Raw genomic sequence first — 14880 nt, forward strand, 5'->3', positions numbered from 1 at the left:
CCTGTAGGGTGCATGGACTTTGACATTTGTTTGTATATCATGGCTGGTCATCATCATGTGTGCATTTAGAGCTGTCTGATTGTTCTGTGAGTGTTCAAGGATGCTCTCCTGAGATGCTTCAAATAGATACATACCAAACAGTTTCACCATCTTGCAGGCCTCACCGCTTTCTGAGACATTTTGGGTGTATTCCAGGACACTGTGATCAAAGTCCCCGTCAACAAATCGGATGTCACTGGTGTCGAGATCTGAAAATAAAACAACAGCAACTGCTTACTCACACTGCAGGAAATGTGGAGGAAAGGTTTACATATTACATGAAATGTATTAAACAAAATGTAAATGTACTGTAAAAAACATCTGAAAAATAGGTTAGCTAAAAATAATCACTATATCGGTACTCAAAACAAGCTAAAAACAGTGCCATTCTTCTTCCACTAGATAAAGATAATTAAGACAGTTGACAGCACCTTCGTGTAGTCTTAAAATGATGCTCCCCATAGAAACTGCTGCGGTTTAACAATAGCCTCAAATAAGTATTTACTCATAACTTATTTAACTGTTTTATTAATCTGCATGTATCTGAATTAAAAAGTGGGAAATATATTAACTGTTGCAACCAAAATAGCATCTGACAATTTCTTATAATGGTATCAAAGTTTGTGTTGGAAGGACACTGATAGAGTTTATTATGGAAACGTATTAGCCTTTTGGCTCTGACTAACAATGACTGAGCATGAACAAGGCAGTGCTGGCTGAATGCTTGGCTGGCATCTGCTTTTGATGTTGGCATGGAGTATGTTTAAGCGTGGTAGTAATGGGCAGGAAAGTGTCTATCAACCTTCATTTTTGAACTGTTCTTAGTGCAATCTACAAATGTTTCTAATGTAATGGGAAGAACAATCTGAAAAACACGTTTAAGATCAATTTATAAAGTATATAAGTGGGAGGCCAAACATTAAACCATATGATTTTCACAATATATTAGGCAAAATAATGTGCCTCGAGTCAATAGTACTTGTATTTCACTTTTTAAGATGGAATCTGCGGCTCTTTCCACACCATAGTGCTTTTTGCTGTATACACAGGCAAAGTTGCAGGGGTACTGGGGAGGCGTGTTGCAGCGACCCCTAAATGATGTCCACAATAGAATTGTGGACAGATACTGGTTTTGTTATTATCCACTTTAAGAATCCAGCAGAGCCAGTCAAAGGTTTCTTCACTTTACTTCATGTTTCAGGTCAGGGCTGACACAACGGCTGAGTAGCTGACAGTGGCGGCTCATCCATTAAGGCAGAGGAACATCGCCTCACTGCAGGCAGCGGAGAAAACATGAAAAATAAAATGGTAATATAAAAATTTTATTATAATTTTATTTCTTGTCCTGCCAGCAGAGCCGAGCTTATTGGCGGGCGGTGACATTATTGGTGATGGACAGCAGCGGGGAGGAGGAGTGGTGGGCACTGTACATGTGCATGCCGGTTTGGCTGACTTTCTTGAAACGTGTTGTACAGACAGGAGGGGAATAGGCACAGGCTCCCTGTCATGAGTGAGTGCCAAGGAAGCCCTCTGCAACCAATCCAGGCACTTCTCTCATTCTGGTTAATAGTATTGCCAGCATGAGAGCAGCGTCTGCACTGGTTAGGGGAGTTTATTAGACTCTGGGAACCTGTGCTGGAGCCATGGACTGCAGGCACCGGAGGAGAGGACCAGGCAGCTGGTAAGTACACTTTTAAATTTGTTTGTTTTCATTAAATGTATCTTTTGACTCACTGACAGGCACTGTGGGAAACTCGCAACTCCAGAACTCTCAATTGTAGTCCGTTATAACCACTGGTTGAAATGAACCACAATTGAAAGTATTCTTCTGGGTCAAAATATTCTGCCTGCGCTGCTCCTCCACTTTAATTTGACAGCAGCCGCCTCTGGCATCTAAGGCTGTTTTACCTTTACCTGCTCTTTTCAGGGCTCTGCATGGTCATTGCTAAAGATATGTATCACATAAGCATACCCAGCCTGCTCTTGTGATATATGCTTAATAAAGTAGGCAAAGTTAGCTGCCACTAGATGGCACTGTAAACCAGGGCCCTGAATGTTTATGACTCAGGCTGCGCAAAAGCTTTTGACAAGCCTGTATAAGGTTATGGGCAAAGGAACCACAGAAACTAGGCATGTTGCTCAGTCTCTAGTTTAAAATGCTTCAACGAAGGGCCTCATTTAGACCTCGGCGGGCAGGTTACCCAGTCACAACGGTGACGAATATCCCGTCTGCAAAAATACAAATCCCATTATATTTCCATGGGGATTTATATTTCGGCAGATGGGTTATCTGTCACAATGAACCCGTCTGCCGAGATCTAAATCGGGCCCGCCAAGCACTAGCTCACTCATGGAGGGAGAAGGGAAGCACAGGATCCCACAGTTATGTTTGAGTTTCCATTGATATTTGTGCCATTGCTTTTTGACCTCCACATGATAGCAGGTCATTCAGGTGGGTAAAAAAGTGTATGGAGTAGGCCTGGGTGAAATTTAAATTAGGCTGGCATAATTTGCATAACATTTTGAATTTTGCCAAATGCTTTATGTGAATTTGGCAAAATTATGCCATTTCACAATTTCGCAAAATTATGCTGCTACTTGCGGCACAAATATAGTACAGGGACAACTCGAGCAACCAGAATGTGGGTGGCTGTTGTTTGTTGCTGTTCTGTTTGTTGCACTTTTTAGTCCAGAAGGCATCCTCATGTCAAAAATTCATGCACAAATGCATTTTTTACTAAAATATAGTGCTAAATGACGGCTTTACACTTTGCATATTTATGTGCAATTTTTCCAATTTTACCCCTCAATATGCAAAAGCAAATTACACAAATTTCTCACACCCTTATTGTGGAATAGACACCCCTTACGGTTGATACTCACCACTTAGAGTGTATTGACCGTCTTTGATGGTATGGTATACCATATCCATCTTCATGCATCCTGAAGGTCTGGAAAAAAACACAAATAAGCTTGCATATTATTTAGTAATCCATTGTGCTGTAGACAAAGAACACATATGTACCTTGAAATTTATTTTATCACATAAGTATTCATCAGCTCACTGGACTTAATGAATAAGATACTGTAGCAACATGCCAATGTTTTCAATAGTCATGGTGGAGATGCATCAAACTACCAATTAGGCCCGGTGATTAAATGTATACCAGATATCCCAGTTCACAAGTCATGATGTACTTTTTCAGTCCTCCTGAAAGGTATCAGTGTACTCGTTAGGGGTGGGCAGAGCTCGTGGAGTTGTACCACGTGGAATTTTGCAGAGTTGCATTAAAACTCTGTGGAATTCTGAGGAGTTCTGCTCTGCTCTACCCAACCTCAGAATAAAGACTGGAGGCCATCCGTTGCCCCTCAAACATGAGCCAGCGGCCTGTCATACCCTCATAGACCACGGCGAGATACACGGGCCAGTGCAATATCATCCTAGCCCCCCCAAAAATGGGGCTGTAAAGTCGTGGCCCACCGACACATCTCTGGTGATAGTGCCCAGAACAAGCTAAAACATGAGCTTGAAAATCCAGCCCCTTCCCTCTTGGCTTGTTGTTGCTGCTGCCGCTGCTCAAAACTCCTGCGAACCCACCACGACAACATAGACGATGATCAGCCAGACAACACTACCGTGAAACACAATCTTAGAGGATGTGCGGTTGTTTTTAGAGGAGATCAGCCAGTAGTGAAATGAAAGGTGAGATATGTTAGAATAACAGGCCTGTTAAAACAGTTTTTAGGCACAGACCATTTTGGGCACTTGTAATATGGGGATCAGATGATATAATATAGGAGTAGTGAGGATGAAATATATATGTGGAACACTATCTTTCTATGTATGTGGGGCTTCAGAGCACAGTGCCTGAATGGGTCACAGAGCACTGCAGAAAACACAAACACTTCTGAGCTTATCTCATAACACCAGCGGAAATCGCATTAGTTGGTAATCAGCCCTTTTTCTTTTTCTTTCTTCCTTGCAGCAATGGTGGGTTACCTGATTAGCGCTGAGACGTTTTAAGGTTTGCGCAAAGTGGGCAATAGGGCAGGGTTCCCACCTGCCAAGAGGTCCTTTGGGAAATGAACTTTCTCTCTAGCTCACTTCTGTGTAGTTCTGCGTCTCAGCCTTCAACATATTATTCAATATTGCTAGGCACTATAGAGCTTGAATTAGCAGAAATTGCATTAAAAAACTCAGAGTTGTTGCAAAAAGGGGTCCCGAAAATATTTCTTGGCCATGACCACAAAATCCTTAGGATTAAACGTGATTAGCACTGACACTGAGAAGGGCCTTCTAATGGTACGTCAGCACAAAACCCTTCCAGGTAATCATAACCTGAGACCATTTAAAATTACCTTTAATCGAATCTCATGTTGTCTTATATGTTGAGAAAAGTTCCAACTTGCCTCTTACATTGTTTTTGTTTCCTATTTTGGTTAGCTCACGCTTTGCACATTATTCTTTTAGTTTGTATTATTCATGTTAGTTTATATTTGTTGCTGTTCATTTAACTTGTTTTTCTCACCTAGTATTTTTCACAGAATTGGATGGTTCACCTGGTTTGTCATCTAGTCCCCACACCTCAGTCTTATTACTTTGTCTTTCTCACTTATACCGGACACAGATCAACTGACTCGTGCCATTACTTACAGGCTGCTTAATATTCCTACCAGAATGGCTGCACAGCAGATGCGAACCGTGGCTGAACTGGCAATGTGCTAAAGGCCAGCCCGTCCGCACTCATCCACACCAGGATAACGCGTTCCACGGGTCATGCTGCCAGTTCTTGTGTTCCTAACCATTGCCTAAGGCAAGCGCACTATTCTAAGTGAATCCCTCTGCATTCTCACTAACAGGTGGTAAGTCCATGTATAGACATTGCAGCATCTTTTCTTTCTGTGATGGGAACCTAAGTTAACCTATCAGATGAATTGCATTGACTTTACTGAAACCTAACAGACTCGCCCACTGACAAAGCATTAGCCATTCAGACTGGTTTTGAATTAAGACATAGCAACCATTCTTCAGCCTTGGGTGGTGGCATTTCTCTTCTTGTGCACTACTCATTTAAAGTATCTAGTACAACACTCTCTGCTTTTACTATGATTAATTTGCCAGCTAATTCTATGCAACCCTCATCTCACTGCAGTATCCTGTGAGTCTTGCTTCATCAGTCCTAAAATTAAACTTTGGAGAAATCGTGTCCAATGTATTGGTTTCTAATAAGCATTCCAGGTGATGTTATTAGGAGAAGGAGATTGTAATATTTGAGTGTTGATCAATGGCTTCAGATCAATACAACGTAAGGGTTTAAAAAATCACTCAGTGTGAGCAATTGGGCTGTTGATCGAGTGGGGTGTTATCCCTGCTCAAGCAAAGCCACAATCCCTGTCAGGGTGAACCACAAAAGTTACTAAATTAACCTGTGTTTAACCCTCTGGTAGCTTGGCACAAATGCAGTCAGGCTTAGCTTAGAGGCAATGAGTAAAGTATTTCTGCAGTTCACAAACAGTACTAACATAAAACTCAGATCATTAAAAGCCTCATAACAATTTAGAAACATAGAGGATGTTTAATAAATTGACACCAAGACAACAAGGATCCAATCAGTAGAACCGTAGTTATGAATTTTTAAAGTTTAAGGTAAAAAATAGCACGCCAAAGATTAAAGGGATAACCGGGGACATAAAACCACGCAAGACAGGATCAAAGTAAAAAAATATGGCCGACGGCGATGGAGCGCAAATCACATAAAGTAAGTGCTCACCTTTGGACTTAAAATACATTTTAAAGGAATGTTCTGAGAAAGTAAAGTTAAGAGGGCAAGGCTGCAGGCTGTGTCCAAGATGGAGACGTCTTCATGGGAGAGCCGCTGGACAAAGTTGCAGTGAAGATTTCTATGTGCGGACTTTGTATCTGTTTTGGAAGTCAAAAATCATCAGCGGGATGAGGCAGGAGGCTCTAGCCGATGAGAGTTCAGGAGGTTGGATACCCCTTTAGCCAAAAACCGTTGAACAGAATTTGCTGGTGCTGAGAAGAAGGTAGCAGGACCTACTGCAAAGTCAGGCCGACCGGCTATGCACATTGGCAGATAAACATGCAGGTTGGCCTGTCCTTCCCTCAGTTGCCAGAGCAGTTTTTAGCCAAATATTTTCCAAATCCCAATCGTTAGATGTTGGCAATCTGGGCACCTTTAGCAGCACAACCGTGGGGCAAGGATTGGAAGGGCCTGGAGGGGAACCACCTGGGGGCTTAGGATTCACTCAGGCTGTGTCCAGGTGCAGGTTCCATATGGTTGGAGCCTTTGCTGTCCCTGAGGCTCTGATTAGGAGGCCAGCCCCCAAGGCCTTAGAGTGACTCTGGTAGGCCTGGCTTCAAGTGATGAGGCATGGCTCAAGCAGTGGAGCTGGACTATGAGGCTTGAAGGCAGGCTCCAGGCAGCAAATCAGTCCATACAGGTGCAGAGAAACAGCCTTCTGGAGTACATAGCAGCAGACAGTCCTCTGAGAGCCCTTCCGCAGGTCCAAAAGGTGAACTGAAGAGTGGTTCTGAGGGTCCCATCTTTATACCTGGTGTCTTCTTTGAAGTAGAACACGTTTCTAAAGTAATCCTTTTGAAGTGCTTGAAGTTTCCTGACTCCTCTGCCCTGGCTCCAAGCTGGCTGCATGAACAATGCAAACAATGCAAGGATGACAAATCCTTTTGTGTGAGCACAATCTATTCAGTTGCAAGTTGGGCTGTGCCATCAAAGAGGAATTGTTTATTACAATCTCTCCGGCACCAAACATGAAATGCTTACTTGTTCTCAAATAAAATATAGCATCTATTACATTTAATAAGTCAACCCAATGCTATCTTACTGGAGAAGTAGGCCTCACAGTAGTGAAGAATGAATGTAGGAGTTTTTCACTAGCAGAACATGCAAATCTTAAACGTGCACGTCCAGCCTCCTAATTATAGTGCACCCTGCCCTGTGGGCTGCATAGGGCTTAACTTAGGAATGACATATCTGCAATATAAGGGGAATGTAAGGCTCGGCAAAGGGGTTATATTACCAGGTCCATTAATGCAGTTTGAAACTGCATTCAGACTACAATGTCAGGCCTGGGGCATGTTTTGAGGTGCTACTTAAGTGGGTGGCACAATACCTGCTGCAGGCCCACTAGTAGCATTTAGTATACAGGCCCTAGTAATATGGTGCCCCACTCTATAAGGGACTTATAAGTAAATTAAATAAGCTAGTAATGTGTAAGCCAATTTTACCAGATTTAAAGGAGAGAGCACAAGCTCTTTAGACAGGTTAGCAGTGATAAAGTACACAGAGTCATAAGACAAACAAAAATGTATTCAGCGAAAATAGGGGGGGTGAATGCAAAAAGTTTGGGGGAAGGTCACCCTAAGGCTGACAGGTCAAACACTTTGGTGAAAAATTGAGCAAGTCTAAACAACAAAGGCTAATCTCTTCAGCTGATGAGTGTGGAGAAAGGATTTCTCCTTAAAACTAGAGGTGTGTGGAATTTGTAATACTGCCTGTGGAATTGGAAGAATTTAGCAATTCCGCATTACTCTGTTACTCCTGTAATGAGGATTACTAATAAATTCCTCCACTTATTCTAACGGGTGAATTAATCAGCACCAGCACCATTTCCAACTTGAGCAATGGCTTCTTGTCTGACTCTGCCATGGACGCTACGATTGAAGGCATTCTTGCATATCTATCGAAACCATGCACAGTGAGTTGTTGTGCTCAGCAACTACAAAGCCAGCTTAGTTATTGGAGAGGGTGCAGCTATTGACAGATGGCATCAACAGCAAGGCTGGGATTAACATTGGTGTTAACAATCAGAAGCTAGAAAATTCATACTGGAAGCCCTACAGCAAACAATGAAGTGTCTAGATTCTTCCTTCCCTAGTCAGCCTATCGAGTGATTCCCAAAGTCTGCCACACTTGCACCGCAGCCAATCGGCAGCTGTTGGTTTAGTTGGTGCGCAGGTTTTGTGTAAGTGGATTTGGCACTGGAGAAGTAGGGCAGACTGTGGCACCAGGTGAGATGAAAGGAGTAAGCTCAGCTGTGGAGACAAGACAGCTGATCCATGTTTGCAGCAATAGTGAAGTGAGTGTCAGCTACCGGTTGGCATTGGCCCTTGACCCTCCCCACAGATTCCAATAAAATCCAGTGTAGCGGTGTAGGAACGAAGCCTCGCCATGCCACACCAAAGTGCATAAAATGGATCAACTCGTTTGACTCTGCCAAACAGAAGCTTCTGTTCTTGGAAGAATTGAACAGAGGGCTGTTTTTGAAATCTCTGAATGTGCATTGTGTGCAACAGAGGTGTCCAAAAACAAGTAATTGTCATGGAAATGTTATACCTTTAAAGGACAGATTTGCATCAAATGAGGCCTTACATGCAGGAACGTGCCATGAAGGGAAACACACCCATCATTAGTGACATTTTTAAAACATTAACTGCTGTGAGCAGAATTATGATTTTCATCTTCTCTCATTTGCAATCGTATCAGAAACAAAAAAGCCTCTCTCTCTAAAGACTCCATAATGTGTCACAGCGTTGATGCTTGTTATTTTTTATAACAAAGATAAATTCAGCTGTGCTTAAATTTGGCTTCTTATCATCTGCAGTTGATGTCTCACCTTCATGTTGCGTGCTCTTGTGTGACAAATGCTCATGTCATGAAATTGCAAAAGGGAGAAAACTTCTTGTTGTTTCTTCTCCCTGCCTGCTTAAAAACACCTAAGATTATCTGCGAACGAAACAAGGTAGCATGCAAAGAAATCTCTTAGTTTCCAATGTAGTGTACAGGATATTTCACCTTTGGTACTCTCTACAAACCAGGGGTGGGCAGAACTCCACAAAATCTCACAGAGTTTTTGTGTAACTCAGTGAATTTCACGGAGTGAAACTCCACGAGTTCCACCCATGCCTACTTCAGAGATTGTTCTAATAGTAGGACCCCCGCAATAGCTCACCAATAGAGAAAGATCTGTTCTACTGGGTCTGTAAACTAAAGGTAAATTCACCACTTTATTTTCATATTTTTATCTTAAAACTTTATCTAGCATAGTAAGCCCTGCCTTTCTGGTCTACTATGTGTACCAATATATCTATTGCTAATGGCATAGCTGTGAAGATATCATGTTTGCAGAACACCATTGTGAAAAATCCAGTTTTCAAACAACTTATGAAAAAATTAGGAATGTTCATTAAAATACTTCATACTTTTTTTATACTTACAAATTTTAAAAACGAGAAACTAGAGCACAGGAGAGAGTTCTTTGTTGATGAGGTTGAACAGAGGCTGAATATGTAGATGAGGTTAGGGTAAAATGCAGATGTGCCTACTACAGTTTTAAGTGTATTGTGTGTTCTTTTGTAGGCCTGCAGATGATGGAGAGTGTAGTATTTTCTCCATTTGCCAAAGTAAGGAATGGATAGGATTGGATAGTATTTATAAAGCGCATTTATACCCACGGGTGTCAAGGCGCTAAGCAAACGTTTGAGGAGAAAAAGGACCAGCTTCCAGCTAAAAAGCAAATAACCAAGTTTTCAGAAGTTTCCTGAAGACCGGAAGAGAGCCCGCCTTTGAAATAGAATGGGGCAGGGAGTTCCATAGCTTGGTCGTTGCCACATAGAAGGAGCAACCATCCCATCTGGACCTGTGAAATCTGGAAGAAACCAGTCTTCTTAGTGAGGAGGATCTCAAGGTCCTCCCTGGATTGTACCACTGAAATACGTTTTTTACGTGTGAGGAGCCATTGCTGTGCATAGCCTTGTCCACCATACTCAGGAAGGAAATGCGCTTTGTTATGGGGGCCAGTGCAAGGCTTGAATTCCTCCTTGGCTGACTGATACTTCAGGATGTTAACAATCAGCCTTGCCGCTGCATTCTGTACCACCTGAAGCATGTTTAGGGCCTCTGTGCTGATCTTAAGGTACAGAGCGTTGCAGTAGTTCAGCCTGGATGGAACTAGTGCGATGATAGTAGGCCAATGTAGTTCATATTATATATACGGCAGGACTTTCCGCAGGGCTTTTAAGATGAAGTAACAGGTGCTGACTGTCCAGCTGACCTGGGCATCAAAGGTCAGACCCTCATCTGACCAGATGGAGTTTGGTGATCCAAAGACTAGCACCTCAGTTTTGTCCGCATTGACCTTTAATAAATTGTCATGCATCCAGCATATAATGCTGGACATACATTGATTAAAATTTTGGGCAACTGATTGCAAACCATTTGTTATGGAAACTCTGCAAGTGGGGTAACAAAGAGGTTAAAAAGATTAGGGCTAAGCGAACATCCATGGGGGACCCAACAGAGAAGGCAGAAGGCCTTTGCTCTAAAGCACTATAGCTAACGATGTAAGTTCTGCGGGTCATAAAAGAGTGGAGAAGCTGTAGGGCCCTACCAGTAACTCCTGCTTCCAGCAGTCGCTGAATCATGCGCACTGGGGCAATGGTATGGAATGCCACTGAAAGGTCAAGCAAAATCAGCACTGCAGATCCGTCTTGGTCAACCTGCATGCGGATACAGTCGGTGGCTGCTATCGGGGCGGTTTCGGTGCTGGGACTGGCACGAAAACCATTCTGGGAGCTGTCAAGGATTTCCTGGGATTCAATGTGTTTCATTGGCTCAACATTGATGAATGAAAGTAACAAGGTGTTTGTCTGTAAAGACCAGCTAGGCTAGTGATTCTGTCTTAAGAACACTTTCTCATGGCCCCTACTGCGCTTTTGTGTCACAAGAATCATGCATCATTCCAATAAAGTGGTAAAGATACTTACCATTAAGGTAGAGGGAAGTAGCAGATTACTACTAAGAGTAAAACCAGATTGGATATGGCCTGATGCAATAAGTTAAACAAATAACAATTTCTGAAGCTGTGCTCAGAGCAAAAGGTTGAATCGTTAGTCAAGTGATGGGGTAAAAAGGGTTTCCAAAAAATGTCTAAAAATTGACCCTAAAGTTAGAAATGTTGGCCAAAGTATGGAGAGTGAAATAATTTTCTAAATGTATGCACATAACTTAAAGTAAAAAAATACGCTCTAATAGAAATCATTGCTGTATCTTCTGTATATTTCATGCTCATTGAATACTGCCTAGTCAATAGGCTACTAGATTTGTTGAGTGCTTTGTCTAACACTTACCCGGCGACGCCTGTGGCAGCATATAGGGATCCGTCGTCAAGTAAGCTGAATATGGTGATGGGCATCTTCATCACTGACTTCATCTGAACAAATTCCGGACAGTTTGATGCCACTGCCACAGCATACCACTTCCCTAGAATCTGGAAGAGAAGGGACAATCAAAAGACTCCAGAATGCTGACACGCCTGTTGTATATAGAGTTACTGCCACGAGCCATCTATCATATGGCGCGTGACAGTACTGGCATGTGAATCACCTGCACAAGAGCAGGCATTATGGTGTAGTACCCTTTTCTCCCTTTCCACAACGCCAGAGCTGGCAGATGAGAACCACCTCTACCGGTGGCCGTAAGACAGTATAAAACTGCTTCTAAATCAGGGCATGGGAGTATTCTGAAGAGGCAGTACTCAAAAGACTGGCCCAACATTTTAGTACAAGAAGAACCTGCATTGTTTTCAGAGTTCCTGTAAATGCTCCCCCATTGATAAACATTGCTTTTCTAGAGTTTAATGCAGATTTGTCAAGCTGTCATCAAAGGTGTTGAATGTTAGACATAATAATAACTACAGATGGGCTATCTATTGCTGCCACTGTATTGTCTATATAGAGAGAGAAAGGGAGATAAAGAGAAAGGATACATATTGGGTAATTATTTAATGTGGTCCAATACTCCCATTGTGGGGTTCTAATGACAGCATATCAGTTACTCTTAACTTTTGAGTAACTTTAATACTTTTGACTATTCACCGAATCCGACTGTAAAGTTACTCAAATGTGTAAGAGTAAATAACAAATGTAAATTACTCAAAAGTTTAAGTTACCTTTGTGAATAAACCCTGCAGTTCATGAATAGGCCCAGGCCCTTCAGTTTGGTGGAGACATGTATGTTACACTCTTGAAGTAAATATAGACTCAGATTTTGTGAATACCCAAAAAAGTATTAAACCTACACAAAGGGGTAAATTATTCAAAAGTGTAAGGAACCTTTGTGAATCTGGCCCTAGGTTTCTAACTGAAACTGATGAAAGTAATACTGGTAGAGATTGTGTCACTTAAGCTGCATTTTTAACACATATTTTAAACAACTTTGTCACATAGTATAATTATCCATGATACACATCATACTAGCCATGACAATTGTAAAGCTCTGCAGAGTGGTTTGTGACTGGCATTATGATGATGAGATCCATTTTTCTCTACGAATGGTAACATTTGTTTCATATTTCATGGTTCCTTGTGAAATATGGTTGTTGATACCACAGCATTTTGCGGAATAAAAACACTCAAACATGCAGTGCATAGTATTTATGCAGATGCAAATAATGTATTATCATATTATTAACACATTTGAATATGGGGAGGAACGAGAACTCATGAGAGGCAGCTTTAAATAAATCATGATTCCTGACCTTCCCTCAACAATGGCAATAAACAGCATGTTACGCTCTGTGCATCTGCATGTACAGATAATTCCTGCTATTTTTGATGTATATGCAAAACTAACAGATGTAATTGATTTCCCAAAAATATTTAAGAGAACTCATAGGTGAAAGTGATATCCTGCCACAGGAAATTGGGCATTCCAGCTATACCATGGATCTATTGTTAATCCCCATTATCTTATTAAAGACAGTGGGTGGGGTGGGGTTAATGGCCCAGTTGTTTTTCTCTGTAAAGTGTCTGCAGCATTGTATCCATGAGAGTCAGCTGTGTCTTCATTATTTCATTTGCCTTCTGCTTTGAGCACTTTTTGTTTAGATGTTAAAACTTCTCTTATTCTCTAGAACTGAAAGTCTGTGGACAGTTGGGTAGAATCTTCTTTATGTTTAGGGTGATTTTTATACTTCGAAAAAAATCACCTGAGTGTCAGGAGTTCATATGATTCTGCATCTAATTTTTTCCTGAAATAAATACATAACTGATGATAACTGTCTAGCAGCTGTGGTCGCAGTGTAAGGAGCGCTCATAGGCTGAGACTTCAGAAAAATGCAGCAGTATGAACATCCTGTTTTGTTTTAGGAACTGTCTTTCGGTTTTTATTTTACCTTGCTGCCTTGGAGAAGTGAAATGAACTCTTCATTAGGCTCTGAACTGTGTTCGGTTTAGCTTTTTCTTTCACATTTATTTCCACTTCTTGTGTCATGACACTGTTATCCACTTCAGATAATTCTAGCATGGCTTGTATTTCCTTGTCATGTATATCATTTTTTCTGAAGCAGTTAAATTGCCTGAAATCTGCACTTGCCAGAGCAATTGGAGAATTAGTATGGGTATTTTTATTGGTGACTATTTCGCTTGGGATTAAGAACAGCAGGGTAGATCTCAAGTTATTTAGGCCCGATTTAGAGTTTGGTGGACATTATACTCTCTCATGAATGCAACAGAGTTCCATGCCAGGAGGACTAAAAACTGTCCGTCGACATAGTCGATAATGGAAGCCAATTAGGGATCACAAAGGTCGCAGCTGCCACCCCTGTCGTGTCCTTTGTGACCCCTGGCACTGCCTTTGCGATCTCTGGCCTTAGAGGTGGCAAAAACAGTTCCTGGAACACAGGGGTGTCTTGGCCCCGTAGATGTGGGTTGAGGCTCCAATTTCCTTGTTTTGTGTCAATTCGTTTTTTGCAAAAATAGCGGATAATTGTATTAACTATTAGTTTAATGAAAATGAAATACAATTAACTGGTGTGAAGTCTTTTTGTTCTGTTCAAGGAGCAACCTGACACAGAGGGACAGAAAAAAAAAATTAGCCCCACCAATCCTTGGAGAAAATTCCCTGTGTGAGGTTTTTTTTAAAATTGTTTGTCTAAAACAAACTCCTGCTTCGGGAGGTGAAAGACAGAAAAAAATAATAAACCCCACACCCTTGAGGAAAACTCATAGGGTGAGGGAGGCTATTCTTTTTTTGTTTTCCTGAAACAATCTCTTGCTTTGGAAGGTTGGTTCTGACAAAAAAAATGTAAAAACCTCGTTGAATGACTGTCAAAACCGGCGGAGGCCAATCACTATACTTTTTGTACAGTGAAAGGCATCACTAGTGTGTTTCAGTGTACACAAGAGACTAAAAGTGACCACTGGGCCAGCAGCAGTCAACTCCAAATTTGGCATACTGTGTCCGTCAGGATGGGGAGGCAATATCCTTTGTCACCCTTTTAGATGGTGTGCCATTTGTCAAATGGTAAATCAGCCTGGAGTATAGGCATAACATGGCAAAATGTCTTTGCATTCTAGAATTAAGTGTGAGGATGTACATGTCAAGTACCTTAGCAGCTTCAACGGATTCCACAGGAGCAGATGCTGGATCTCCACTCCTCCACTCCGCTACCGCCAGCTAATAGCTCACGAGCAGCAGAGCGGGGGAAAGGGGAATTGGACAGAAAAGAGAGACTGCACCGTGTCTTCTTCTTGGACTGGATTCGGAGCTTCTTCCTCACGACTCCTGCAAAGAGAGTTACTCAACAACTATTCTACAGTTAATTACACTATTAGTTGTGGTACTTATTTACTCACTATACCTGTCCTGACACAGTGGGTAGCTACTCTCTGGTTTGATTCGACAGATGTCTTCTAAGGAGCAGAGGAGTTGAACTGGTGGTGTGTGAAACCCTGTAAATAGAATCACATGTAAACCCAATTACCTACTACCTTGCTCCCCTCCCTTCACCTTGTCTTCTTAT

General features: G+C 41.8%; 1 protein-coding gene across 1 annotated transcript in view; it reads right to left on the bottom strand.

Moving 5' to 3' along the window:
* LOC146868511 (olfactory protein-like) overlaps positions 1–14880 on the bottom strand; it is a 39529-nt gene that overhangs the window by 7706 nt on the left and 16943 nt on the right. Inside the window, exons 2-4 of the mRNA XM_085615623.1 lie at positions 11207–11346; positions 2923–2990; positions 135–248 (exon numbers count right to left, since the gene is read on the bottom strand). Of these exons, the coding sequence (XP_085471749.1) occupies positions 135–248; positions 2923–2990; positions 11207–11346 (322 nt within the window). The remainder of the gene's footprint in view (positions 1–134; positions 249–2922; positions 2991–11206; positions 11347–14880) is intronic.

Source organism: Triturus cristatus, chromosome 1_2 (assembly GCF_964204655.1).
Source record: "Triturus cristatus chromosome 1_2, aTriCri1.1, whole genome shotgun sequence".
NCBI lineage: Eukaryota > Metazoa > Chordata > Amphibia > Caudata > Salamandridae > Triturus > Triturus cristatus.